The 25,817-nt window shown below is 41.2% G+C and overlaps 1 protein-coding gene across 3 annotated transcripts in view; it reads right to left on the bottom strand.

Annotated features, from left to right (window-relative positions):
* Window positions 1-25,817, bottom strand: part of PLXDC2 (plexin domain containing 2) — a 782,113-nt gene that overhangs the window by 659,351 nt on the left and 96,945 nt on the right. For 2 of the 3 annotated variants that reach the window (XM_073677477.1, XM_073677478.1), the window contains one exon: window positions 24,147-24,188. The exons of the other annotated variant lie outside the window; for it this stretch is intronic. In XM_073677477.1, the coding sequence (XP_073533578.1) occupies window positions 24,147-24,188 (42 nt within the window). The remainder of the gene's footprint in view (window positions 1-24,146; window positions 24,189-25,817) is intronic. 3 annotated transcript variants of the gene reach the window in all.

Here is a 25,817-nt window from a genome sequence, read left to right as displayed (position 1 = left end):
TCTGTTCTAAATTGTCGGGTACCGCTGCTGAATTGCCGGCCGGCTTTTTTAAAGAGACGGTGCATGAAAACACTATTATTTTTTTTGATAAATCCTTTACGCTAAATGACAAGTACAGTAAGCAACACTGTCACTGTACTTCTTATATATGTGACTGACATGTTTCTATCTATCTAATCTATGTGTGAAGCTCTATTCTGTCTGTTATAAATTGTCGGGTACCGCTGCTGAATTGCCGGCCGGCTTTTTTAAAGAGACGGTGCATGAAAACACTATTATTTTTTTTGATAAATCCTTTACGCTAAATGACAAGTACAGTAAGCAGCACTTTCACTGTACTTCGTATATATGTGGCTGACATGTTTATATCTATCTAATCTATGTGTGAAGCTCTATTCTTTCGGTTCTAAATTGTCGGGTACAGGTGTATGCCGCTGCTGAATTGCCGGCTTTTCATGTTTCACTGTTGGCACTGTTCCCATCGATTTGGGCAATCACTGTAATGCCACAACCACCATGGCTGTGGCATTACAGTGAGTGGCAGACAATCCCTGCATGATTGGTGCTCTAAATAGCACCAGACATGCAGGACACGCTTTTGGTGCACGAACAGTTATCGAACATAACCTCGAACAGCCGAATTTTTTGCAAATCGTTCGGGTTCGTCGAACAACTCGAACACCGCCCAAAACAGCTCGAATTTGAGAATGGCGAACAGTTCTAGTCGAACACCGCTCATCTCTACTCCCCAGACCCTAGAGCATAATAAATGTAATATGAAAAAAAAATTATGCTCGCCATACCGCTTACCTTCTCCGGCCCCTTCACTCCTCACCATCACCCATCCAATCATCGTCACATCTTCTGATTCCTCCATCTGCCCCACAACCTCTCACACTGAACTGGGACTTTCGGCTCTGATAATGTGTGCCAGAACAGTCTTGGGCCTCGTCTGAGCTGGGAGTCCCAGTTCACCATGAGAGGCCAGGAAATTTTAGCACCAGCGGTGGGGATAAAAAGATGCGTCAAGGACCGGATGTGTGACGGTGAGGAGCGGAGAGGCAGGAGAGGTGAGCAGTAAGGTAAGTAAAAGTCATTTTATATTTCTTTTTAACCATTACATGATCCTTTATGGTTCCGAAAAATGACAGCCAACAGCTGCCACTTTGCTGAGTCCACGCCAAAGCGACATACAAAAAATCTGCATTTTGGTGAATGGAGATTTTTGTAAAATTCAAGTAGAATTCAATTCCTCTCAAAGTTATTCACTCATCTCTAATGTCTCATGGGACAGCCTTAGTAAAAGTCAGCAAATATGTTTTTCAGGTCCCCTAAGGCTTCATGGTCCAAGTGCAATCACATTTCCAACACTTTTGTTGTCCACTTCCAGCTTTTATATAGTATATAGTAGAGGTATGTGTTACATTTTTCTTGCAAACTCCCCTGTCTTCTAGCTGGGAATATCTGATAAGAGCTGGAAAAAAACTGGGCGGTTAAAGCCCCTGAGTAAAGGTGGGCCGTAGGAAACTGTCCACTTTGCCCTACATTTAATTTGTCCCTTACAATCAATATCATACAATCAATACAAATTGTACATCTCATAAAAGGAAAGAATAAGTAAACTTCCTATTTGATATCCACACTGATAACTTGTCCATATAGGAACCTTTAGGTTTTTTTCTCTTGGATATGACATAAACAAATTTTTCTACAGAAGAAAAAAATCTTCACGATGAACAACGAGTAGAGGGACAGCGACTTTGGCACAGATCACCTTTTGAAAAATCATTCTGGCAGTGAGTCGATCACACATGCAAGTCTAGGGGGAATCTGCATCGATCCTTGTTGACAGATTCTTAAAATCTTCTGCTTAAAGAAGCAACAGCGGCGTGGTTCATTAATTGTCAAGTGGAACAAGCTGAGTAAGTTGTGTAAGCGCCTCACATCTGCCATAACCGTTTCTGGCAAGACAAGTTTTCTGAAAAAAAAGAAGCTTTAACTGCCTATAAATGTCAGGCAGAGCTGTACATTAGTCGTTGATCAGCAATTGACTAGGGATCGCGAGACGGCAATTATATGGCCACTTAGCCGATATATGTTTCATATGATATGTCAAATGATTAATCTTTGACTTGATGCTTCGAAACCTCTGATTATATAGAAAGCATTGAATGAAACATAAAATGCCAGTCTGAAATCAAACATCAGGATGATAATGTGATATTGGTTGATAGAGATGAGCGAATACATTAGGCTGGGGTCACACGAGCGTATAGAACATTGGTCGGATTTTCAGCCAGAAAAGTGTGACGATATTTTTGTCACTTGTCACCCTCACGTAACCCTTTTTCTTTACTCAGCAATCATTTACAAGACAGTTTCCTGTGTTATAAAATTGCAATGAATCTGTAAAAATTGGATGCTAGATTGTGGCTCTGTATGGCATCCAATTTTTTTCTTGCACCTATCCAATTTCGGAGTGAAATCACAACATGCTGCAGTTTTTTTCCAATTCTGAATACAGATGAGAAAAAATACGCAGATCTGCGCTGCCTCATTGGATAACATTGTTCCAAATGCAATCTCTTTTTTTATTAGATTGCACACGTCCGACTTATCGTGAGAGCGAGCTCTTAGAGTGGAAATGAATTCTACTTGAATTTAATTTCCCAAAATGCTAATTTTATTGTAATGCACTTCCGCATAGATTAAGAAAAATGGGAGCCGCTGGATATCATTTTATTAAACCATAAAAGGCCATCAAAAGGTTAAAAAAAAAAAAATTCTTAGTGCTCACATTTCCAGACCCTACGCTCCTCACCATCTTCCATTTGGTTCTCACCGCATCTTCTGATCTCCCGCCTCGAGCGCCGACATCCCCGGGCCTCTCAATGAGTTGGGACTCCTAGCTCTGATGAGGCCTGGAACGGTTTTGTTCACACACGTGCAAAGTCGTGGCACATGTCGTCACTTTGTGGCCTTCGCGCAGTTGTGTAAAACCCTACTGAATCTCATTAGGAAGTCCCAGCTTACTGTGAGAGTCCCGGGGATTTCAGCACTCTCAGCAGGTATCAGTAGATGCAGCGAGGACAAGACAGGCTGGGGAGTATCTACACTAGGTGCAGTGGTGGCAATCCCGGATCCTGGAGCCTAGGGGGCCCAAAAGGTCCCTTTGACCCATATAAAAAGTCCATTACTATTAAAGACTTGCTGTCCCTTTGACCCATATAAAAAATCCATTACTATTAAAGACTTGCGGTCCCTTTGACCCATATAAAAAGTCCATTACTATTAAAGACTTGCAATGGCTGGAGACCCCCGTTGGAGCTTTTGCATTGGGGCTCATAAGCTTCAAGTTACGCCACTGAAGACAGTTGACTGTGAGAGTGGAGGGCTGAAAAGGTGATCGGTAAGGTCAGTTTGGATTCGGCTTGAGCTGCTCACCTCTGGTAGCTCCTTTCAATAGGTGGTATTAGATGTGACACTTTTCTTCCTACTAGAGGTGAGCTAATTTGGACAGCTTGTGTTGATAGCTCAGTTTTCGAATGCCACTCAACAAATTCTGATGAACTCCGTTGACTTATGATTAATACAGTCAAGATATCACACAAGGCTCAGTATTGTTATAAGCAAAATTAGCATTATAGATTGTTCTATTTTAGACACCAAAAACCAGAACCCCCAATCGAAAGAGTCAAACACAAACTTGAACAGAGTCTTACTGTTTAAGAAGATCTTCACATAAAAAAAATCCAGTAAAATATAATAGAAAAGTAACAGGTCATCTGTGTTTCTTAATTGCATTAAAGCTTCTTCACCGGTTCTGCAGACCCCATTAATCATTATATGTCAGCTAGTGAAGAAATTACTTTTCTCTCCATTAATTCTTTCAATCGGCAGTGTACTATATATAGATTAAAATGGAATCATCAGTTTATATCCGTGGAAAAATAAGGTGCCCTTAGCGCTAAATGGTATCGACTGTTACCTTAATTGAAGCCATTTAATTAAACAAGCCTATTACTATGTATCAATGAATAAAATAATAGCAATAAAGACAACTAATTATTTGAACAATAGAAAAAAAACAGATCACAATTTATGGCTTAATATATGATTAAAAAAATGTAGTAAAAAAATAGCGACTGACCTTGAACTTTCCAATTAACTATGCCTTGATCTTATTTTTATGGAAGTTAGATATGCTTACTGGCAGGGTTGCCAACTTGACTTTTTTTTTCTGAACAGCTTACCAAAAAATGATGGACAGACAATATTTTTTAAGAATTTTTACAGATACATTGTAAAACCATAAGTCAGTATGTTTATGTGATAAAAGTCTACAGCCCATAATTCTGATATGAAGACATTGGCTGCATTCACTGCAAATTGTAAAATTATAGTCAGAATAATCTGTATAAGTTTTTTCAGCAACAAAAGAAATCACCTACAACTTAATTTTTTTACAAACAGGTCAAAAAATGCCCTATTTTAAAGGACTGTCCTGGAATTTCTGGACAGTTGGCAACCCTGGTTACTGGTTCTATTCAGGGACGTAAGAGTAGGAAGTGAAGAATTAGCAGCAGGGGTGGGACATACTGTACTCATACCCAAGAGAGGGGGTTCCAGAAAATTCCCACCCACTGTCATTCCCTAAAGTTCACCATAATAGCTGGCAGAACTGAATGAAATGAACTGGAGTCTAAGTTGGATTGCATACAATGTGTAGGCGCATGTTCACACTGAGCACTAAACAGACAAAACCTAAGATAAAAACAAAATAAGAGAATACCCTGTAGTAAATAAATAAATAGCAATAGTGCATGAAAATAGGGTACTTAGTACTTAGTTAACATTGTTTTGACTAATAAAACGTAAAAGCCATCCCACCACGTCAAGGTGACCCTACTCGGGACGGTCCTAACCTCTTGTATTAATACCTTACCATATTTCAAATGACATAAATATGAATAAAGGCCGAGCAGGACCGAGAGACAGACTAATGGACACCCAGCCAAGGGGAGCTGTGTGATATATGGTAGGTTTTAATTCTGAAGGTTAGGACTGTCCTGAGTAGGGTCACCTTGACGTAGTGGGATGGCTTTTATGTTTTATTGATCAAAACAATGTTAACTAAGTACCCTATGTTAGTTTCATGCACTATTGCTATTTATTTACTTACTGCAGGGTATTTGCTTATTTTGTTTTTATCTTAGGTTTTGTCTGGAAATGTGCACTATGATGAGCTATTGGGCTGTAGAGGTCCCATATATTGTTCATGTCTATAGTAAGAGGAGAGGGAAAGAAGGGAGTAGCGGAGAAAGAGAAGAAGATAGATATATACACACTGCTGCTTCTTTCTAGTAAGTTTTTTTTTTATCTTACCTGATGCTGATTTCACAGCTACACTGTTCAATACTGCCATATATTGTCCTCCATGATGTTGGTATCTTAACATGTGCTCAGGGGTGGATTAAGAGCAGCAAGGGCCCCGGACAGTTTAGAAGGCATGACCCCCCCCACACACACACACACACACCTGATGTATCATGTGACATGTCACATGATCCGCTTTGATAGATCATGTGATAGTTCACATGAAATTAATTTTGCACAATATTAATATATTATAATCATTTTTTTACATTACTTGTATGATTTAATATTGAACACAATTAAGCATGCTGACATCCCCTATATACAGTATGAGACCCTACACACAATATGAGCTGCACGTAGCCATCTATACACAGCGGGAGGCCACACAGCACTATCTATACACAGCAGAAGGCCGCACGGTGCCATCAATACACAGCAGGGGGGCGCACATAGCCATCTATACACAGCAGGAAGCCACACATAGCCATTTAAACACAGCAGGAGGCCACACATAGCCATCTATACACAGCAAGAGGCCTCACGTAGCCATCTATACACAGCCGGAAGCCGCACGTAGCCATCTATACACAGGAGGAGGCCGCACGGCGGTATCTATATACAGCGGGAGGCCGTACGGCGCCATCTATACACAGCGGGAGGCCGCACGGTGCCATCTATGCACAGCGGGAGGCCGCATGTAGCCATCTATACACAGCGGGAGGCTGCACGTAGCCATCTATACAGAGCAGGAGGCCGCACGTAGCCATCTATACACAGCGGGAGGCCGCACAAAGCCATCTATTCACAGCGGGAGGCCGCACGTAGCCATCTATACACAGCTGGAGGCCGCACGGCGCCATCTATAAACAGCAGGGGGCCGCACGTAGCCATCTATACACAACAGGAAGCCGCACGTAGCCATCTATACACAGCAGGGGGCCCCACATAGCCATCTATACACAGCGAGTGGCCGCATGTAGCCATCAATACACAGCGAAGGGCCGCACGTAGCCATCTATACACAGCAGGAGGCCGCACGTATCCATCTATACACAGAAGGGGGCCGCACGTAGCCATCTATACACAGCGAGAGACCGCATGTAGTCATCTATACACAGCAGGGGGCCACACGTAGACATCTATACACAGCGAGAGGCCGCATGTAGTCATCTATACACAGCAAGGGGCCACACGTAGCCATCTATACACAGCAGGAGGCCGCACATGGCTATCTATACACAGCGGGTGGCCGCACATAGCCATCTATACACAGCGGGAGGCCACACGTAGCCATCTATACACAGCGGGAGGCCGTACGTAGCCATCTATACACAGCGGGAGGCCTCACTTAGCCATCTATACACAGCGGGAGGCCGCACATAGTCATCTATAAACAGCGGGAGGTTGCACATAGCCATCTATACACAACGGGAGGCCGCACGTAGCCATGTATACACAGCGGGAGGCCGCACGTAGCCATCTATACACAGCGGGAGGCCGCACGGCGCCATCTATACACAGCAGGGGGCTGCATGTAGCCATCTATACACAGCAGGGATCTGCACATAGCCATCTGTACACAGCAGGGGGCCACACTTAGCCATCCATACACAGCAGGGGGCCGCACGTAGCCATCTATACACAGCGGGAGGCCACACATAGCCATCAATAGACAGCAGGAGGCCGCACGTAGCTATCTATACACAGCGGGAGGCCACACGTAGCCATCTATACACAGCGGGAGGCCTCTCGGCACCATCTATATACAGTAGGGGGCCGCATGGAGCCATCTATACACAGCAGGAGGCCGCGAGTAGCCATCTATACACAGCGGGAGGCCGCAAGTAGCCATCTATACACAGCGGGAGGCCGCACGTAGCCATCTATACACAGCGGGAGGCCACACGTAGCCATCTATACACAGCAGGGGGCCGCATGTAGCCATCTATACCCAGCAGGGGGCCGCATATAGCCATCTATACACAGCAGGGGGCAGCACAGAGCCATTTATACGCAGCGGGAGGACGCACATAGCCATCTATACACAACGGTAGGCCACACGGCACCATTTATACACAGCGGGAGGCTGCACGTAGCCATCTATACACAGCGGGAGGCCACATATAACCATCTATACACAGCGGGAGACCGCACATAGCCATCTATACACAGCGGGAGGCCACACATAGCCATGTATACACAGCGGGAGGCCACACGTAGCCATCTATACACAGCGGGAAGCTGCACGCAGCCATCTATACACAGCGGGAGGCCGCACGTAGCCTTCTATACATAGCAGGGGGCCGCACGTAGCCATCTATACACAGCAGGAAGCCGCACGTAGCCATGTATACACAGCGGGAGACCACATGTAGGCAATTATACACAGCAGGGGGCCACACGTAGCCATCTATACACAGCAGGGGGCCGCACGTAGCCATCTATACACAGCAGGAGGCCGCACATAGCGATCTATACACAGCAGGGGGCCGCATGTAGCCATCTATACACAGCGGGAAGCCGCATGTAGCCATCTATATACAGCATGAGGCCGCACATAGCCATCTATACACAGCGGGAGGCTGAATGGCACCCCCCAGATACAGCGGGAGGAGGTCGTACGGCGACCCCCAGATACAGCGGGAGGAGGCCACATGGCTCCCCCCAGATACAGCGGAAGGAGGCCGTACGGCACCCCCAGATACAGCGGGAGGAGGCTGCACTGTGCCCCCCTGATACAGCGGGAGGAGGCCGCACGCAGTCACACGCACACACAAACATATACAGACATATACATACACGCATAAACACATTTGAAACACAAAAATACATATAAACAGACATCACATAGTGATATCTGCACACACAGACACACTGTGACATGCACGCGCACACACGCACACACACGTCACTCACCATCCCCCGGCTCGGCTCCAGACGTCGTCCAGCTCCTCTCTGGGGCAGCAGTGCAGGGCACACACTGTGTGACGTCACACTAGCAGACACGGCCGTGCACAGGGCCGTGTCTCCTAGCTGTGATGCGGCCGGGCCAGCACAAGCACACAGGGAAGTTAACAAGTGCAGTGCTGGCCCGGCCGAAGAAGAAGCAGCGGCCCTGTGCCACTGCTGGGGGAGCAGTCTGGGCCCCCCCCCTGCCTCCCCGCCTCTTCCTGCCGGTGTGTGCCGCATTGGCGCCTCTGTGTTGCACATATTATAATGAGGGCAATTTTGGCCATGGGCCCCCCGGAGCCCCGGGCGGTAGCCCAGATTGCCCTCATTATAATCCACCTATGCATGTGCTACATAGAGACAGGAGAGCAGGAACCCCTCTAGTCTGTGTGTGCTGTGTATGGGAGACATCATTATAGCTAGTCTCTACCCACTAGATCAGAGACAACACAAAACAAGAGATAAATCCAGCAGAGAGGATAAAAGTCATATAATGGTCAGAAATAGTGTTATTCCTCACATACGCACTCATGACAGCTTATTCCGAAAAGTCATATGAAACAGCAGGTACATTTTAATCTATTGTAGGTGCCATGTCCATCCATCATTTAACAAATGATGTTCAATGCAATGGTTTTAATCTCTAACATATGGGGTACTGGGATCATATCTTATTATATTGTATTGAACAAGTAGTGCAATACTGTCTTGTAAATGAAATACACCAATTGGTTGTTGCTTGGGGCTAGATCAATAACCTACAACTGGGACATAAATAGGTTTTGTATTGTATCGACTGCAAATTCCTGGCAGCCCAAGATACTGTCTAACAATTTCTGCTGCAACCTGCAGGCATATTAAATAAGCCCCTTAGAGAGAGAAATCAATGTGCGAATGAGCTGAAAAATTAACAAGTTTAGTATAACCAAAATATCTAATTTCCTTACATGATTTTGACATAATCGGCAGTACATCAGACTAGCAATGCAAAAAATGAGATGTTAGCAGTCAGATAAACTGTTAATTTTTATATTTATATGAGATCACTTCTAATTAAAATGATACTGGTTAATTGGTTAAAGTTGAAAGTATTAACGAAGTCAAGCAGTATCTAAAAAAGGACACTAGAACATATCTAGTCAAAAAAGGGCTGACAATGGTTGGCCATCATGGTCTACACGTCAATTCTACAAACTTTGTCTTCTGATAGATCCAGATATATTCAAATTACTTCCAAATTTCAGCAGCAGTAAGTATAGCCCCAAGGATATCTCTAGAAGGTTTCATGCAGTAGACAAGTCCAATAGGTTAGGTGGTTAAAAGAGAAGTCAGCAATTCATTATTGTTTCTATGATGGTCTACCAAAGCTTGTGGTGAATCCTTTAAGAAGACTAAGAGTTACAGGAAATTAAGTGCCTTTGTTTGAGATTTTACAATTTTTTTTAAATGGGTTGTCCACTTTTCAGACAATCTCTTCTCAATAAACATGTTTTCTCTGAGTAAAATAATAACATTTATACTAAACTCCAGTGCTGATGTGATTCCAGCGGTGTTGGCACTGGATCTCCCGGGGCTCACATCACACTGTTATGTCACGCAAGCCCTGCGCCCAATCAGCGCTGGTTTCACTCTACTTGCGTTCGGATGAATCGAGTAGAAGTCAGAGCTGGGGCTGGTCACTCACTTCCTCTTGATGTCTGATATGTCAGAAGGTGGGAGGAACTGGAACTGTACTGGCACCGGAGAGGAATATACAGTTAGGTCCATATATATATGGACAGAGACAACATTTTTCTAATTTTGGTTCTAGATATTACCGCAATGAATTTTAAACAAAAGAATTCAGATGCAGTTGAAGTTGAGACTTTCAGCTTTCATTTGAGGGTATCCACATTAAAATTGGATGAAGGGTTTAGGAGTTTCAGCTCCTTAACATGTGCCACCCTGTTTTTAAAGGGACCAAAAGTAATTGGACAGATTAAATAATTGTAAATAAAATGTTCATTTCTAGTACTTGGTTGAAAACCCTTTGTTGGCAATGACTGCCTGAAGTCTTGAACTCATGGACATCACCAGACGCTGTGTTTCCTCCTTTTTGATGCTCTGCCAGGCCTTCACTGTGGTGGATTTCAGTTGTTGTTTGTTTGTGGGCCTTTCTGTCTGAAGTTTAGTCTTTAACAAGTGAAATGCATGCTCAATTGGGTTGAGATCAGGTGACTGACTTGGCCATTCAAGAGTATTCCACTTCTTTGCTTTAATAAACTCCTGGGTTGCTTTGGCTTTATGTTTTGGGTCATTGTCCATCTGTAGTATGAAACGACGACCAATCAGTTTGGCTGCATTTGGCTGGATCTGAGCACACAGTATGGCTCTGAATACATCAGAATTCATTCGGCTGCTTCTGTCCTGTGTCACATCATCAATAAACACTAGTGACCCAGTGCCACTGGCAGCCATGCATGCCCAAGCCATCACACTGCCTCCGCCGTGTTTTACAGATGATGGATCATGAGCTGTACCACGCCTTCGCCATACTTTTCTCTTTCCATCATTCAGGTAGAGGTTGATCTTGGTTTCATCTGTCCAAAGAATGTTCTTCCAGAACTGTGCTGGCTTTTTTAGATGTTTTTTAGCAAAGTCCAGTCTAGCCTTTTTATTCTTGATGCTTATGAGTGGCTTGCACCGTGCAGTGAACCCTCTGTATTTACTTTCATGCAGTCTTCTCTTTATGGTAGATTTGGATATTGATACACCTACCTCCTGGAGAGTGTTGTTCCCTTGGTTGGCTGTTGTGAAGGAGTTTCTTTTCACCATGGAGATTATTCTGCGATCATCCACCACTGTTGTCTTCCGTGGGCGCCCAGGTCTTTTTGCATTGATGAGTTCACCAGTGCTTTCTTTCTTTCTCAGGATGTACCAAACTGTAAATTTTCCCACTCCTAATATTGTAGCAATTTCTCGGATGGGTTTTTTCTGTTTTTGCAGCTTAAGGATGGCTTGTTTCACCTGCATGGAGAGCTCCTTTGACCGCATGTTTACTTCACAGCAAAACCTTCCAAATGCAAGCACCACTCCTCAAATCAACTCCAGGCCTTTTATCTGCTTAATTGAGAATGACATAACGAAGGGATTGCCCACACCTGTCCATGAAATAGCTTTGGAATCAATTGTCCAATTACTTTTGGTCCCTTTAAAAACAGGGTGGTACATGTTAAGGAGCTGAATCTCCTAAACCCTTCATCCAATTTTAATGTTGATACCCTCAAATGAAAGCTGAAAGTCTGAACTTCAACTGCATCTGAATTGTTTTGTTTAAAATTCATTGTGGTAATGTCTAGAACCAAAATTAGAAAAATGTTGTCTCTGTCCAAATATATATGGACCTAACTGTAAGTGTTTTTATTTTACTTGGATAACAATATTCTGATTGAGATGAGATTGTCTGAATAGTGGACAACACCTTTTAAAATTACATAAAGAGTATCTTGCAGAGAGTAGTTCACAGACATAAGTAGTCAACTCCCCAAAAACTGTGTCTAACATTGGTTCCTTAGATTCCATCAATTGTTGATATCTTTTGATATCTAAGTTAAATTAAAAGATATCAACTGAGGATTCTAAAAAAAAAAATATCAATTTCTGGAATGCTCACACACTCGGGCTCAGCAATATGTATGAAAGCCTATGCCCCAATAATGTTTTAAAAATTATTAGACTAGGCGCCTTCAATATTTCTTTTTTCTTTTCGCCTTTGGTCTATTTACTTTGTATCAATCTTTGGGTCCACAAAGATTAGAAAATCAAAATGTATTTTTTGGGAAAATTATATTTTGGTTACCTGTCATTTTGCATAAATCTTGCTCTGATCTTCACCGCAGAAAAATGAAAATTGTAAAGAAAAAATGGAGAAGTAAAATGATCAACCAATTACTTACAACAAAATTAATCTTCGGCTTTCAAAAATGTTCTTATTTTGCCCCCATGCCTAAGCTTAAAGAAGCACTCCTCCCATCAAAGTTTTTTTCCTGTTAACATATTGCAGTCATCATATTATATAGCACTGTGTACTTACAATTGCTCATTTTGCCTTTCTACCAGTTAATTCTTCTCTTTCCCATTAGGTCTAGGACATCATGTGTTTAAAAATAAACTAGCTGAATCCTTCTAAGCTCTATGCAGAAACAGGAAGACTCTTTTCCCTGCATGAGTCATCTTCCTCTTCAACTCCTGACCCAGCTGCTCTGGTCCTCCCTCCTGGCAGGGACTTTGCAGTGATGTAGAATTGTAGTTCTAATGATGACTGATGCAGGGTAAAGAGACCTGTTTTTACAAAGAACTTGGAAGGATTCAGCTTGTCTGTTTTAAATCAGATGATGTCATAGACCTAATGGAAAAGAGAAGAGTTAACTGGTTAGAAGAGGAAAATGAGCAATTTTACACAGTGCTATATAATATGATGATTGCAATATATTAAAAAGATAAAAATGTTGATGGGAGTGTTTCTTAAGCGTGTATATCATCACTGTATATACTTATGTACTCTATATATTTATTTTTGAACACTACACATGTATAACATAAGGTGACTATAGTCATAATAATGATTGAAAATTGCAGAAATCTTAAAGGATTTTTATGAAATTTCACATGTGCTTTTCTAAACATTTTGGCAATCTTCTTTTTTCATTTCACAATCTGTATTGAAAAAAAATAGAAATTTTGAAATTTTCACATTAGTCACTGGGGTTATTTTCTAACTTTTCAAGACATTTCAGAAGTCTCATTATCATCCAAGGTAGGAATGCAACAACGGGTAACACCTCTATAAACAGCTGATAACAAAGGTGCACCAATTACAATAGGCGATGTCAGATCTCCTAACTCTCTCCCTCCATTCACAATGACCTTTGAAAACAATCATTAAACGCTTCAATACAAAAAATAGGGTCTGAGTCAGTCTATTGCTGCAAATGTACATTTCCTAAAAGAACAGGAAGTATGCATCTAGAATAGCCTCATTGACCGGGGTGCAAACTACAAAATACCTTTTTTTTAATACAGATTATGATATTGAAAAGAAAATAGATAAAAATGAAAAAATACCAAAAATTGTAAAAAGAAAATACAACATAAGGACTTGATTTAAACAGTAGGTCATTTTCTGATGACACATTCCTACATTAAGCTCTACTGATCTACAGGTGAAATTCCAAGAGACGTATCACCGGCTGGAACCATCTACTTCCTAGAAAAATGCAGCTAAAATCTAATTGTATCATTATAACAATAATTTTCCAAACAAACGTTTTTCAAGATGGAAAGAGCCCACTGATTACCATGATTGCTGTTGGGTCTAGACTAAGTCTTGGTTTGTGGTTTAGGACTATATATAATTATTTTAGGAGACTACATATGTACAACAGCAGTAGACCGTAGTCCTAATAATGACTGAAAATTGCTGAAATCTTAAGGAGCTTTTATCAAATTTCACAGCTGGAATAGATTCATGTTGAATGCTTTTATTAAAATCCATGATAGGGTCAGGGGACGAGCTTCCATGTGCCTATATATTACCAGCAGATGATTACAAAAGTTTTGTTTACAGGGACTAGAATCGCTCCATGGTCTGGAGGTTACACTGGGGTACAATTATGCATTTTGCAGTATCTACCAATGTCACCTGAGATATAACCCTTCTATCATAGAAAGTTGTCCGTCTTCAATATATTACACTTCAATATAGAGGATTTATCTTCACCAGTGTTCAAGATGACATGATATTAGATAGCAATTCCCAGTAGTTTGACTTGACACATGAGAAGTCCATTTTAATTTGCGACAATCCATAAACAAGTAATTTCATTGATCTGAAAATAACGTTCTCGGAGAAAAGTAATTAGGAAGAGGCAAAATTAACTCAATTAGGTTTACAAAGCGTGTCCAATCCCTTACTCCCCTTGACAAAATCTAATGTTTTAGAAATTTGAAAAACAATTGAAATAATTACATTAATTGAAAGTGCAAAATTTGTTTAGCTTGTAGGACATTTTTCATGAGGGGTCATTGTCTCAACACCTACATTAACTACATGGCAGAAATGGTGGGAATGGCCAAACATCTAATGTGTATGGTGGCCTACCAACTCTTCTGTGACAGATGATATTGGTGGATAGAAGGATCAGGCAAGTTGGCTTCAACCACACAATCCTTTTGTTTTCCAGGAAGATGCTACAGAGGTGTTCAGCAGCAGCCTAATCCACTTTTTCTATACAGAAGACATGCCGATCCTTCATGTATATGGGAAATCTGGAGAGATAGAGGTTCAACTGAGTTTTCTACGGTCTGTAGCAGGGCTGTGGAGTCGGAGTCGAGGAGTCGGAGCCAATTTTGGTGGAGTCGGAGTCAGTATAAAATGGACCGACTCCGACTCCTAAAATATATAATAAATTGGGTACAGTAATTCAATGCAGTTTATGGGGAATATTTTTTCATAAGAATTTGTGAAAGTTATGAAATGTCCTATAAATGACTGTCCTATTCCTGATCTAAGGGTCTCGACTTTTAGCTGAGATGAATCTGTGCTACAGTTAATTTATCACTTAAACATGAGCCATGTATGAGGGAGTTGGAGTCAGAGTCATGGAGTCGGAGTCGGTGTCAAGGAAATTGAGGAGTTGGAATCAGAGATTTGGCTTACCGACTCCACAGCCCTGGTCTATGGGCACCTCAACATTAAAGAGTTTTTCCAGGAAGCCAAAGACAGTCTATACACCCCTCACTCAGATGTCCATTGAAATTAAAAATGACGGGGATTTGAGCACTCTCTGGAATGTGTGTCTACAGGTGCAGGAGGAAGCGTAGCCATGTGTCTAACACCCTCTTGTGACCAGAGGGTTCTTGACCCTCTGACAAGGCACTGACACGACTCAAGATTTCTTAAAAACAACTAAAATTAATTTACAGCTTCTTCCAACACAGAAGTGTAATATTTGTAACATTACAACGGAAAATTCTTCTTATTAACGATGAACTAGGCTCTTTCTTGAGTGATTAGAAGTTCACCATCTTGGTCCACCAACTGTACTTTCCTCCTGTTGCAGTCACCAAACACAGTGGACACAAAAAGCATGACACAGCTGACTTCTTGCTGGTCTCTGACAGCCCAATAGGTCTCTGGCACCTTTTCTGGTTGTTTTGGTCCTATTCATGATTCTGCCCTAGTAATGGTCTTGTTGCTTTCTCAGGTCCCCATCAATCCAGTACCACCCAGCTTCACCTATCTGCTGGTAATAATGCAGTACTCAAGGTTCGGTGGATAAAATACCTTGTCTGGGATTTCAACTTTAGTTCTAGACTCTTCTGTTTACATCACTCCGATGTTGTCCCTCCTCTTTCTTGGAGGCGAGTAGATTAACAATACTGTACAGGATTATAATACTCACCCTATGCTATGCATTTCTTACAATTCTACCTCCCTGGCTGCCCAGCTCTAACCCCCTCTTCAACTCCTGACTTATCTGCTCCGCTCTTCCCCTTGCCAGGGACTTTGCAGTGATGTAAAATTGTAGTTCTAATGATGACTCACGGACGGGGGAAGAGACTTACTGTTTCAACATAGAGCTTAGAAGAATTCAGCTAGTCTGTTTTTAAAGAAGCACTTCCATCAAAGTTTTTATCCTCTTATTATATTGAAATCATCATATTATATAGCTGTGTACTTACAATTGCTCATTTTGCCTTTCTACCAAGCTAATTCTTCTCTTTTCTCTGCTCTATGTAGAAACAGGAAGTCTTTTTTTCCTGCATTTATCATCCTCCTCTTCAACTCCTGACCCAACTGCTTGGCTCCTTTCTAATGCCAGGGACTTTTGCAGTGACTTATGACTAATACAGGGAGAATCAACCTAGTATTTCTACACAGAGCATAGAAGGATTCAGCTGGTCAGTTTTTAATCACTTGATGTTATAGACCTAATGGAAAAGAGAAGAATTAGTTGGGTAGAAAGGCAAAATGAGCAATTGTAAGTACACAGTGCTATATAATATGATGACGGCAATATATTAAGAGGATAACAACTTTGAATGGAGGAGTGCTTCTTTAATCATGTGATGTCATAAAACTAATGAAAAGGAGAAGAGTTAACTGGGTAGAAAGGCAAAATGAGCAATTGTAAGTACACAGTGCTATATAATATGATGACCGCAATATATTAAGAGGATGGTTCTTTCATTTGTGATATCCCAGCATATATTTATTGCATGCATAAATGTGCAGTAGATTTTCAAACTAAATGATCAGCACAATGTTAAACATGTTTTCAATGTTATGGCTGACTGGCCTACAGAATAACTACGACTTATCTGCAATGTTTTGCCATGGGTCACAGAAAATTAGTATATTATTGTAACTGTATAGTCAACATTTCCTATAAGAAAAAAAAAAGTTACAAGCATCCTTTTGACTATCACAAAAAAATCCACCCATGTTTCAAGTTGTCACAAGAAAACCATGAACCACTGTACACTCCAATCTTTCCAAAATAAGGCAAGAAGAATGCCACATTGTAATCACATTGAGGAGCAGTATAGGCTCCTGGGCAAAATCTCGTCAGAATATTACTTTGACAAGACTTTTATTATGTGTCTAAAAGTTTCTATCAAAGTATTTGTTATAAATGCTGACTTCCATTTCAAAGTTTCTTAATGCTCAGCTATTCAGAATAAAAAAAAAAATACTGAGAAGTAACTGCTTAACCACATGACACCCCTGCGATTTTCCTGGAGGTGGAAGGGATTTGGAGCTGATTATACAATTTGACTGGAGTTATGCTAACTTCTCGTCCCTGGAGGAGCAATTATATAGCTGAGTTTACAAAAACCTTTACATCCATGACACGTTCAAGTGAATTTGTTATCACAGATAAAATGTGTCTCCTTCTCTTGAGATATTTCTTCATATGTACTGCAGAATTCGGAAACATCTTAGCCGCCCATAATACCATTTGTGGTCATCTACAAAGGACATGCATTGACCTACGTTCGTTCGTAATGACTCGAGTATTATAAGATGTATGCCGCTTAGTACTGAACGTAAGGCACATCTCTAGGATTAGGATGGGGGTGACAGTGCTTCTGCCATCGTCCCTGGTGATCCTCTTTTGTTAAAGGTTCAACCCTAGGCTTTCTTGCTGAAATGTTCTGTTGGGGTTAAGGATTATTACTCCTCCTTATATCACCTGTGCTCTATCTACGCTTCTGTCTATGGAGATGGTTGTAGATTTTTGGACCTCATCGGCATAAACCAGGGTTCTCGTTAGCCAGGTGAAATAGTGAAATCACATTTTGTTGGAATAGCTCAGTGAAGTACTGGCTTTGTTTTATGGAAAACTATTATGAAAGCAAGGAATGCCGCCTAAACCACTGAAAAGAGCTCTACTGTAGAAGGAAGACAGGGATAGAACTTTTCTTAAAGGTCTGCTTAAGAAGATTTATTTTTATTAGAAAGGTCCTCTCACCTAACAATACCCAGATTGCAGAGTCTCCTGACAATGGGACCCCCAGTGATAACCTGTGACTTAAAAAGGTTGTGAAGCCTTAGGCTACAAGTCTGCAGTCACTCTATGTGACTGAAGACTTGTGAATCCTCACATCATGTGCACTGTGCACTGTGAGGATTCTCCTGCACCGGGAGTGGTGGGTGTGTAACTGCAAGTATGTGATTTACATACATGTGGTCATGTGCTGGCTAGGTGTGCATGGCTTTGCTCAATGCAAGTACGTTGAAAGAGGCCGGACATGTCTAGTCGGAATGTGGCTTGGAGCATCCAAATCGCATAATTGAAGTCACATTACTGTCCACTTCCGGTGTCAGCACCGGAGAATCCTCACAGCGTGCGTCACCAGGAGCGGGCAGTCATGTGACCGCAAATGTGTGATTTGCAAACTTTGGCCACATTCCGACTAGATGAGTCTGGCCTCATCCAATACACTTGCATTGCATAGTCAGCACATCACCGCATGTTGGCGCATACGCCCACCGCTCCCGGCACTGGAAAATCCTGACAGTGACGGTGTAGTACCAACAGGGGACTCAAAGGGTAAGCAATATTAGAAAAATATTAGAAAAAACTTTTTGACAGTTAGGGTGATCAATGAGTGGAACAGGCGGCCACGAGAGGTGGTGAGTTCCCCTTCAATGGACGTCTTCAAACAGAGGCTGGACAGACATCTGTCTGCGATGATTTAGTGAATCCTGCTTTGAGCAGGGGGTTGGACCTGATGACCCAGGAGGTCCCCTCCAACTCTACCATTCTATGATTCTATGATTCAATGCTTCTTTACTTTGGATCATTCTCTATTCTTTGCCAAATTTTTATAATTCCTCAAAAAACTCTATAATCTACTGTCTGAGAAAAGGACAAATGTGTTGGGTCTTCCTCGATGAGAGATGCTCTTTGCAGTTCTTTTTTGCTCTGATTAAATGGATAAAGGACACATTGATGAAAATAGGGCACTTGAAAATGGTTTGGCTATATTATATCACTTTCATAAAACTTATCGCCTATTTTTCCAGTGAGGAATTCATTTTCGTAAACTACTTATTTCAAAAGTCTATGCTCATCTTCAGACAGGAATATATATTTGAGGACAGGGTGTAGCGTGAGATACTTGGATATGTCCTTCAACATTACAAATAAGCAAAAATATTTGACAAATACTTTCCACCCATTAAATCATCCCACTGAGCTAATTCCAAAAGGTGTGGTGTATCAGCCTCATCATTTCCTGCCATATGGCTTCTGTGATAAATATGTTTTCCCTTCGGAGAAACTTTTAAATAACATGATGTTATTGTGAAAAGCAAGAAGAGTCACGTGCTACTAGATGAGGCGATACTTATGTCAACTTTGAAAACTTTAAAGGAGTTCTAGTATGTTAAAGCAGCTAGCAGCTTCCATTTTGTAATATACATGTTATTAAAATTTAGAGATTATCCTGATTTGTAAAACATTTTTTTTAAAGGGGATCTGTCACTTGTCATAAATATGTATTTGTTTACTTGGTATAAATACCGCTGTTCTCCTGAAGTTGTTTTTTTCTATGTTCCTGCTCCTCTTCTTTCCTGAGATAATGGCCCTTCTTCTTTGCATGTAACCCTACTCTTTTTAGCCAATTGGGCATAATCCTTAAATCTTCTTTCCTGGAGTGTTTCTGAGGACTACGCCTAATTGTCTAAAAAAAAGATTACATTTACATACAAGGAAGAGGAGCCATATCTCAGGAATGGTGAGGCGCAGGAACAAAATAAAAACAACGCCACATTCAAGAAAACATCAACACATCAAAAACTACATATTCATGGAAGTAACAGTTTCTCTTGACATTAAAAGTCTCAGCAGTTTTGTAATCAGTTGTAGTGCTCCAATAATTCTAAAATAAAAAAGGAAGCAACTTCACTAGTAACCTGTTACCTACCTGTCCCGTATCCAGACCGTCTCCTGGATGCCTGTGGCTTCCAGTGTGACGCTGAGTCAGTCCTCATGGACAAATCGTGAGTCGGGAAAATAAAGGAGTGCAAGGTCATAAGCCAGGAGGGTACATCATGAACAGAGGGGTGATACAAAGGCGTAGTCAGGTCACCATTCAGGGTCATAATTTCAAGAAGGTAGCAAATCAAGATAAAAGGGCTAAGCAAACGGATGGTCAAAGGCAAATCCAAGGTCAGGCAGCAAAGATCAGAATATAAGAACTCAGAGCACAGAGCAAACACACACCACTTCAGCTAAGCTGCAAGTGGCAATCTTCTAATCATTGCCATCCAGCTAAATAGCCAGGTAATCATCCTGGAAGGGAGACACCTGGAGGAATCCCAACAGGCCCGGCCAGTTTGGACAGCTGAGCTGAGTTGTTACTCACAGAGTCCTTAAGATGCTGTGAGTAGTGGAATGGTGACATTCAGTACCTCAGCCTCCTGTCTGCCTGTTTCTTCCAGTACTTCAGCTATCTGTCTGCCTACGACTTCCAATATAACTGATGACGGTGGCCTGTGTGCCCACCTGGACCTTGGGCTTGGAGGATCCACCTCACAAGGTGAGTCTAACATAATCTTAACTAAAAATTGCTGACCACTTTGTGTATGCAGCTCCTAACCAGACCCATGATGTTCTTCCATAGACTACAAACAAAGGTGTAAAACCTGTTACTCTCTTCGAAGAACAGAATGTCATCGGTTGCTATCCCGGTGAAGTCTATCGTAACATCCAAAGCTTTAGCCCGGGGGTTTCAAGTGGGTAATTATGTCTCATTTTATTATTTAAAACCATCCCTGCCATTTGTGCCTTTTTTAAAAAGGTTGGACAACTCCTTTAATTTGCAAATAGACTAATAGCCTGTAATGTGTTCTATACCACACAAGTGCAATATAAGAAAGACAACGTTTTGGCCGAATAGTTGCCAAATTTCCACTACAGCAAATTTTACAAATTTATTAAGGTACATGAAACATAACATAAACCTTTATCACTATAACTAAAATGCGACTTTTATAAGGGGACAATGCCCAACTGTATCCTGTTCTCCTAAATTATCATTGTCTTTTTATTAGCTGCTTGCTATTCTATAATTAGATCACGACCTACATGGTGATCAATACAAGTTTTATGACTCTTCCAGGAGCACTTAGAGCCATTTAAAGAAATTTATCATTAGGAAGCTGCACTGGCATTTAAAAATGGCCTCCTGCTGTCGTGCACCATGAATACTTCACTAATGACCATGTGCAATGAAGCCTGAGCCGTCATCTGTAATAGAGACACAGCGGACACTAAATCAGGTGTTACAAAAACAAGTTGTGAATTGAGGATGATACCAATTGTCTCCAAGATCCTACAAAAAAAGGGTTTTCTGACGACTCCAGGTCACCAAATGCTTATGTAAATCAGCCTGTCCATTCCTCAATAGATGTCTATCATAGCAAACAATGGCAGAGAGTTTAATGGACGGAGATATAACTGGCAGTATTATTCTCCGCTCCGTCACCTCGCCATGTGTGGGTCATCTCTGTGCAGATAATGGGAGAATCGCCGCCTCGCTACTAGGATCAAGGGAGAAAATATAAGAAAACATTGAAAACTCTGCCCAGTAGTAGATATAACTAAAGCCACATGCATGAGATCAAGGGACAGAGGCCTTAAGTGTCCTTAGAGCGAAATCTTGCTCGGCTGAAAGGGATAATTATGATAGACTGCTCACTCTGCGGGGTTCATATAAAAAAGGATGGCGGTAATAATCAATTTTCATATATTTTTATTACTTTTTAACAGTTTAGTTATTACGTGCTGCTGATCTTTTTATGCCAATACACTTTTTGTTTTAATCGGCAGCTTACATGACCAAGTGACGTTCCTCCCTACTTTTCACTACCAATGCACAGACGAGTCCTTCCTTACTTTCTCTCTTGGCTCAACATACCCAAAGATATGAGTGGAGAGATGATCAGTTTTAAAAAAAACAACAACATGATTTTGTGATACTCTGTCGGGAGATGATTATGCTATATGTGTCTGTATGTAGTGACCCAGTGGATGTGATGTAAATTTCAGCCTGTTGTTGTCAGCATGCCGTGACAATGTCCTTAAAGGAAATCTGTCACATGGTTTTCTCTACATTAGTGAAGAGCAGCATGATGTAGGGACAGAGATCCTGATTCCAGCGATATATCACTTACTAGGCTGCTTGTTGTAGTTTTGATAAAATTGGTGTTTTATCAACAGGAGATTATCACTAGAGGACTAGATGTTTCGCCCCATGTAGTCCTCTTGCTCTGTGTAACTGCTCCCACACCACTGATTGGCTGCTTTCTGCACATGCACAGTGTACACAGAAAGCTGCCAATCAGGGGTCTGGATGTGGTAATACAGAGCTCAGCATTCATAGAACTGCTAGAACTGCAGCAGGAAAACAATGATTTTATCAAAACTGCAGCAAGTAGCCCAGTAAGTCACACCACTGAAATCAGGGTCTCGGCCCCCACATCATACTGCTCTCAGACTATTTATAGAAGAAACCTGGTGACATATTTCCTTTAAAAAAATACTCAGAAAAGGAGGGAAACACATCTTTACAACATATTTTCTCTTAAAGGACTGACAAATGGAGAATAGTTACTGCCCAGCCAATTTCTGAGCATCTCCTGCGCTATACACAGTACCTACTTTTTCCACCTGAATATTTCATGAGCTTTAAGTTTACAAAGTTTCAGTAAGTTGCAGAAGGAAGATAATATTATCAATCACAGTTTCTGCAAGTCCTGACCCATATCTGTCTACTCATACTGACTGAACTGTGCCGTTACTTGGAAAGTTCATATTTCTATCTAATGATTCTGTACCTCGCATTTACATACATTCTGCAGGCCATCAATGATTGCTATCCGAAACTATCCCTGGAATAAGACCTGGACAATTCCTGTGCAAAATGAGGTGTGTTTCAAGAGCAATAAAGCAAAACCCTTTAGGCTCCATCCCTGGATTATCCCTCAAATCTGTTGTAGGGTTTGTTTGTAAAAGGAATGTTGAGATAAATCCTCCATTATAGGGGTTGTCTAGGACCAACATATAGATGACTAGAGATGACTTAATTTTGAAACAATTTGTTTTGGGTTCTACTCATCCAACTAGACCAAAATTTTTTATTCGTACTGAGTGGATTCATCATGAATCAAGAGTGCTTTAAAAATATGTTTATTATGCTCTGAGACCCCAATGCTTAATAAATGGAAGGGGTTGAAGAAGTTACAAAATAATAAAGATTATGCCCACTTGTCCTAGGCCCACTCCGTACCTGTTCTGCCACAATGGTTTCTCATCCTCCAGTCTTTGTTTTGTCCTCCAATCTTCATTTTGGATCCTCCAGTCTGCGGTTCTTTTGGTGTTGACTAGATCTCACAAAGTCACATAGTGTGCAAGAGGGCTAGTCACTATTGTGAGGCCTAGTCAGTTCTGGGAGATCGGAAACGAACAGATCGAATGACCATGGACCGGAAGATTCAAAGCAAAGACTGGGTGGGAATTTGAGGCAGAAAGACATGTGAGATATGGGCTGAGAACAGTTGAGTATAATGTTTTATAATTTTTTAACTTCTCCTCAGCCCTCAAAAGTATATTGCAAAATGCTAGTTGGCAAATCCAATTTTTTTGGTGAAATTTGTAACATGTTTGATTGGCTACAAATCAATTTGCACATCTCTATTGATATCAGATTGGTAGGGGACTGACACCTAACCACCCAACTGATTAGATGTTAGCAGGTCCCACGCCTTCAGCATTTGCACAGTGTACAGAGCCGGTACACCACAACTTAGCAGATTTGCACAGTGTATATCACAGCTTAGCCCACCATGTAGTGGCCGCAAATTGAAGCTCATGTCTTATTCACGTCACCGAGAGCTGAGCTGCAGTTACTTGAAACAGATGTTGGGTGTTGGATCCACACCAATCTGATATTGATGACCTATCTTGAGAAAAAGGTCAGAAATAGTAGTTTCGGACAACTGCTTTAAATGTCTCACAGATATTTGAATGGCCCTTTTAATTCAAAATCAATTCACTATATCATTCCATAAAGTGTCTTTTGGGTTCCTAATTGATTGCAACCCATTTGTATATTTTCTCCCATTTATCTTGTTGACCATCTGAATTGTAGAAGGTATCGGCACACATATCACAGGAATACAGCTCATAACCATAAGACCAAAATTGTACTAAATTATGCGAAAGGATGGTAAAAGCAATAGCATCCCCGAGGCACTGGTGTACTACCTGTTCGAGACATCAGGGAGTCCAATCCAGGAAGCACTGTGTCTGTGGGCGAAACGTAAATCTAATTAGTAGAACCAAGGGTGGTGGCGGTCTAGCTAAGTGCAGAAATGTGGAGGCAATGTCATAATTCAGAAGGGTGGTCAGATGAGCCAAGAATTTGGTAATTCTGATCAGATAGAGCTTGGTATGAAGTACAGTCAAGCAAGTCAACCCAAAATCAGTAGTTGAATATTAGTCAGTAAAAGTAACGAAGCAACAATCTTAGAAAGGGAAATAATATTTCTATCTTGCACTGAGGCAAGTGTGTAGCCGTTTTTAATATGACACCTTCCTCACTAATTAGCTAGTTTTTTTGCATACGCCGTTTTGCCTTCACCGCGAGGATCACCGAGGAGCTGACGGATCTGGATCATCGGATGACAAGTGCTTTACGAGTAAGGTTTATTTTCAACCTTCCTGTGTCCTGTACAGTTCAGTCAGGACTTTCCGAAAGTTTTTTGAGTCTTTAATTAAAAAAAAATATTGACAGGTACATTTTCCGCCATAGAAACAAGAACTGTACTAGACGCCACGTTGTGCTGCTTTCCAGAAAATCGCTATCAACCTGGGAATTAAAGTTAATGTATTTGTTTTTGCTCATGCCGAGAGACTTGACAGTTAAATACTGCATGATATTTGAGAGACTATAACAATCTTGTGCATGCTCTCCTGGGTATTTCAGTCTTTATTGTGCTCACAAAAATCTTTCAGAGAGCAATATTTTAAGCTTCACATGTCAGTGTGTATTGCTACACCAAAAATGACTCTCTGTGCCAACTATCTGATTTTATTGTAATGAACTCGTCCATTGGAGAACTGCGCACAGTAACCGGCCCACAAATCTGTGCAGCAATAAACCTCTAAATTATAGCAATAATTGTAACCAGTGTTCTACACTAGAAAACTGTCTCCTGGCTTAAAGGGAATGTGTCATCCGAAAGGGGTCTATTGTTTAAATCAGGTTTTTGTGTTTATTGCATTTGTAAGAAATTCTTTGAAAATGTTTTTTGTTTCCATAACCCAATATTTTTAAAAAATTCAAATCTTGCAATATTCACACTGGCCACTGGGGGCTTTTTTTTTAGACTTTATAATTATAAATCCCAAAAATGTATTCAAAAAGTTCGCAAAAAATCAGTATGCAATTAATGAATATTGTTGATAATAATTATATAAGGACTAGAAATGAGCGAACGTGCTCTGGTATAGTGCTATCCAAACATGCTCGGGTGTTATCCAAGTAGCTCCAGCGTGCTCGAATAATTACAGGCAAACCCCGCATGTCTAACATGCAGCCGCCGCAGGGACTCAAGCATATTTATTCGAGCACGTCGGAGATACTCAGATAACACCTGAACACGCTCGCTCATCTCTAATAAGGACAAAAAAAAATAAAAACAACATAGAACATAAACATGAATTTTTTACAAATACTACTGGACGTATATTTGAAACTGATCAAGTAAGCCAAAAAATGGATCCTTTTCAAATGGGAGAAAAATGGACGGCTATTTAACGGATCCATTTTCCATGGACATCAATGTTAAAAAAAATGAATCCGGTTAACAAAAAAGTTGTGTCTGGATCCGTTCAAATTAGTGTTGAGCGAGTATGTTCTGGTCCGAGTATGCT

Source organism: Phyllobates terribilis, unplaced genomic scaffold (assembly GCF_046119375.1).
Source record: "Phyllobates terribilis strain yellow unplaced genomic scaffold, ASM4611937v1 Scaffold_4__5_contigs__length_816908805, whole genome shotgun sequence".
Classification (NCBI taxonomy): domain Eukaryota; kingdom Metazoa; phylum Chordata; class Amphibia; order Anura; family Dendrobatidae; genus Phyllobates; species Phyllobates terribilis.
Note: the sequence above shows the minus strand (reverse complement) of the source record. Positions and strands in the feature narration are given on the sequence as shown.